Genomic DNA, 3,074 nt, shown 5'->3' on the forward strand with positions numbered 1-3,074 from the left:
TCAAAGTTTATTGAACTGCAGCTGCTTTTCTCTTGAGGTTTAGGGAAATGTGAAGACTAGATTGAAGAGGATAGTATACCTCAATATTCTGTTAAATAGCTTGCGAGTGTGGCTGTGGGACTTTTGTACATTTTTGGAGGCTTGGCCACTTGTCTTTAGGCCTGTAGTCTACTTGAATATACACAACCTGTTCACATGATAGAACAACTCTTTTTGTCATCTTTTATTACTCTGACTTAGAGACAAACAAAAACATTGAGCAATAAGTGTTTTGAAAACATCCTCTGACTGTAGCAACCAATCCTAATACCCCTCATTTTCCAATTTCGTTGAGCACCAGTGTGATAAAAGTCAAGGTCCTGTTCTCCCTTCATAGTTATGGTTCTTGACAGATGGAGGTCAGAGAATCAAATTAAAGTAGCTGGTCGGAAACACTTCTCTTCCTCTGGTCAAGGTGATGGCTCTCGTTTCCTCTCTTGGTCGATTGCTAAAACATGGAAACAAATGTTAACCCCTTTTTGAAGAAAACTGCTATCTCTGATATTTCTATACATATTTCTATTACTGAATGATTAAGACGATACAATTGATCAAAGCAAAATGTTTGAGTGCAGTGGGGGCTGCTGAGGGGAGGAAAGCTCATAATAATGGCTGTAATGGAGAAAATGGAATGGCATGAAACACCTGGAAACCATGTGTTTGATGTATTTGATACCATTACACCTATTCCGCTCTAGCCATTACCACAAGCCCATCCTCCCCAATTAAGGTGCCACCAACCTCCTGTGGTTGGGTGTGATGGCCGACAGTCCCTGACTAATAAAACCACCTCTCCAGATTGCAGTTCTTGAGTGAAGCACATATGTTGACTCATGCTGTCACCATGTAAAATGTATGTAAATTGAGAGAACACCCCTCCCCCTTTTGGGGCAGTGTACAGTACAAGGTGTCTTTTATACAGAATCTGTAGTTAACGCTATGGTTAATCTCACATATTTACATTTTCTTTGTCAATCAATGTATATAGAAAACCCTCCCCTGAACACACAGTTACTCTTGCATGGATGGGTTCTTCTTGCCTGGTCATCTATTGCTAGGGAGAGATGCCAGCAATAAGCTGGATCTGACAGCCCATGGAACACCTTACAGGGCTGAGCCCTAGCTCAAGCAGATTCATCACAGAGCTAGATGGACAAGATTCACTCACTTTCTTTGGTTGGCAATGGGTTCTTCACTCTGGTCTCCGTCTTCTTCAGCTTAGTCTTGTCGAAGCTGGAGATTTCTCTCATATTGGGTTTGTCAGACATGATAGCTGTAAATGAAGAGGGAGATGCAAATGAGGCACAGTAGTTGCTATCAATATGTTTTCATCCGAATAGCTATGAGTATGGACACGCCTTAGAATGAAACATTACTCATAATAATTTCAGCCAAACAGGGTTTCAAGACTGCTCCCCTTGTGTGTACGTGGGTGTGAAGGACAGCTGTTGTAAGATTTTCATGGATGAGTGTTGGTCTCTCTACCTGACTGATCACCAATGTCCACCCCTCAGACCCTCCATGTATTGTTGGGCTTGGCCTTTGTTCTCCCATGTACTCATCCTTCATTCTCTCCCCCCTTTCTACCCCTCATCCTCCTTGTAAATCCAGTCCTGTTGCATGTGCTCCCCTTCCACCCAGGGAGTGCTCAGGCAAATGATTGAGAATAAGTGCCCTATCATATTACAGTATATTAGTAATATCCCCTCCTAAAACAATCACTGTCTTTTTGGATAATGCTGTCTAATAGCCAGCCTACTGTGGCACTTATAGTAACTGTCTTTATCATCCTAGTAAAAGGGTTGGAAATGGACTGTAGTAGATATGGCATGACATATAGACACAGATGGAATATATATGATATACATGTAATATATGATGCTACAGATCTAATGCAGAGAATTTCTTACCGTAGAGCAGGGTGTGCCGCGTCCAAAAGCTACACGTGCCTGTGTCTGTCTATGAGTGGTCCAGAGCTGCGTCTGACACTGCATGTGTGCCTCCTGCAGGGTGTGGGCAGGGGAGGGGGCTATTGATCTCGCTCTCCCTTTTTTTCTTTCTCTCTTTCTCTCTCTCTCTCTCTCTCTCCCTCTCCCTCTCCCTCTCTCTCTCTCTCTCTCTCGCTCTATCTCTATCTCCTGACACATCATGAAATATTCATGCCACGTATTAGGAGGGGTAGCAGCAGCTTCCAGAGTAAAACTGCTGATTCCACACTGATAGGAAATATATTAGGCTGCATTATGTTGGGGATAAAAGGCAATTATGTAATGGATGAACATCATGATTTTTAAAAGACGTAGTCAATGCCGATATGAGTTAGTTTGAAAGCAACAGGACTTCTTCAAGGGGCATGTAGTCTGGTGGGAAACATAAAAGGATCAGTCATGCCTGTTAGATTTGCAGATCCTCACCGCTGCCATTTGTTGTGTGTCATCTCATCTAATGACTTCAGTGTACACTGTGCTTTTCCGTCAGACTGAGCACAGCACTGGGGCAAAGTTTCAAAGACATTGATTCTGGAAATCCATAGAAATATACTGTGATACATTCAAAAGAAAATATGCACACGCTGAGACAATGTGGAATCAGCTGGAGACGAAGACGGATTTCTTCGAGCAGATGGACAAATATCAATGTTCATTCTCCTCATTCCTGGTCAACTGCATGGCTGCTCAAGATAGAGGGGGGCCTACATTCTGTCTGCAGCCTCTGTGCCGCACACATCAAGAGGGGCTCTGACACATTAGACGCATGGTGATTCTTTGTCTGACAGCTGCACCCTTAGCCTGGGTGGCAGTTTGTTTCTGCTCTCTTGCCAACTCCTTATGGAATTGTCATACTTGGTCATGACAATGGCGTAGGCAATAGCACAAACAGATCTGGGACCAGGCTACTGCATCCTGGCTAGTCAATAAGAACAAGAGGTCTAAGTTAATCAGACACACACAGCTGTTGACAGGGTCCATAGTCTCTGTTAAGCTGGGGTGGGGCAGGCTGGGTTGGGACACATTCCATTAGTGCTTTGAGTTGGT

General features: G+C 43.6%; 1 protein-coding gene across 1 annotated transcript; it reads right to left on the bottom strand.

The window, feature by feature from the left end:
- Nucleotides 1-208: 208 nt before the first annotated feature.
- Nucleotides 209-2,065, bottom strand: LOC139583027 (thymosin beta-11-like). The gene is made up of 3 exons (XM_071413704.1): nucleotides 1,950-2,065; nucleotides 1,208-1,312; nucleotides 209-487 (listed from the first exon to the last, which is right to left on the bottom strand). Exons 2-3 carry the CDS (start codon nucleotides 1,305-1,307, stop codon nucleotides 450-452), a joined length of 138 nt encoding a protein of 45 aa, XP_071269805.1. The 5' UTR covers nucleotides 1,308-1,312; nucleotides 1,950-2,065; the 3' UTR covers nucleotides 209-449.
- Between the last annotated feature and the right edge of the window lie 1,009 nt (nucleotides 2,066-3,074).

This window comes from Salvelinus alpinus, chromosome 1 (assembly GCF_045679555.1).
Source record: "Salvelinus alpinus chromosome 1, SLU_Salpinus.1, whole genome shotgun sequence".
NCBI classification, from domain to species: Eukaryota; Metazoa; Chordata; class Actinopteri; order Salmoniformes; family Salmonidae; genus Salvelinus; species Salvelinus alpinus.

What these genes read in the sequence shown, in the direction of transcription:
- LOC139583027 (XM_071413704.1), bottom strand. Translation starts at nt 1,307, where the DNA reads ATGTCTGACAAACCCAATATGAGAGAAATCTCCAGCTTCGACAAGACT. An exon ending in CCCATTGCCAACCAAAGAAA is followed by an intron (nt 488 to 1,207) that starts GTGAGTGAATCT and finishes TCCATGTTTTAG; the next exon opens with CAATCGACCAAGAGAGGAAA.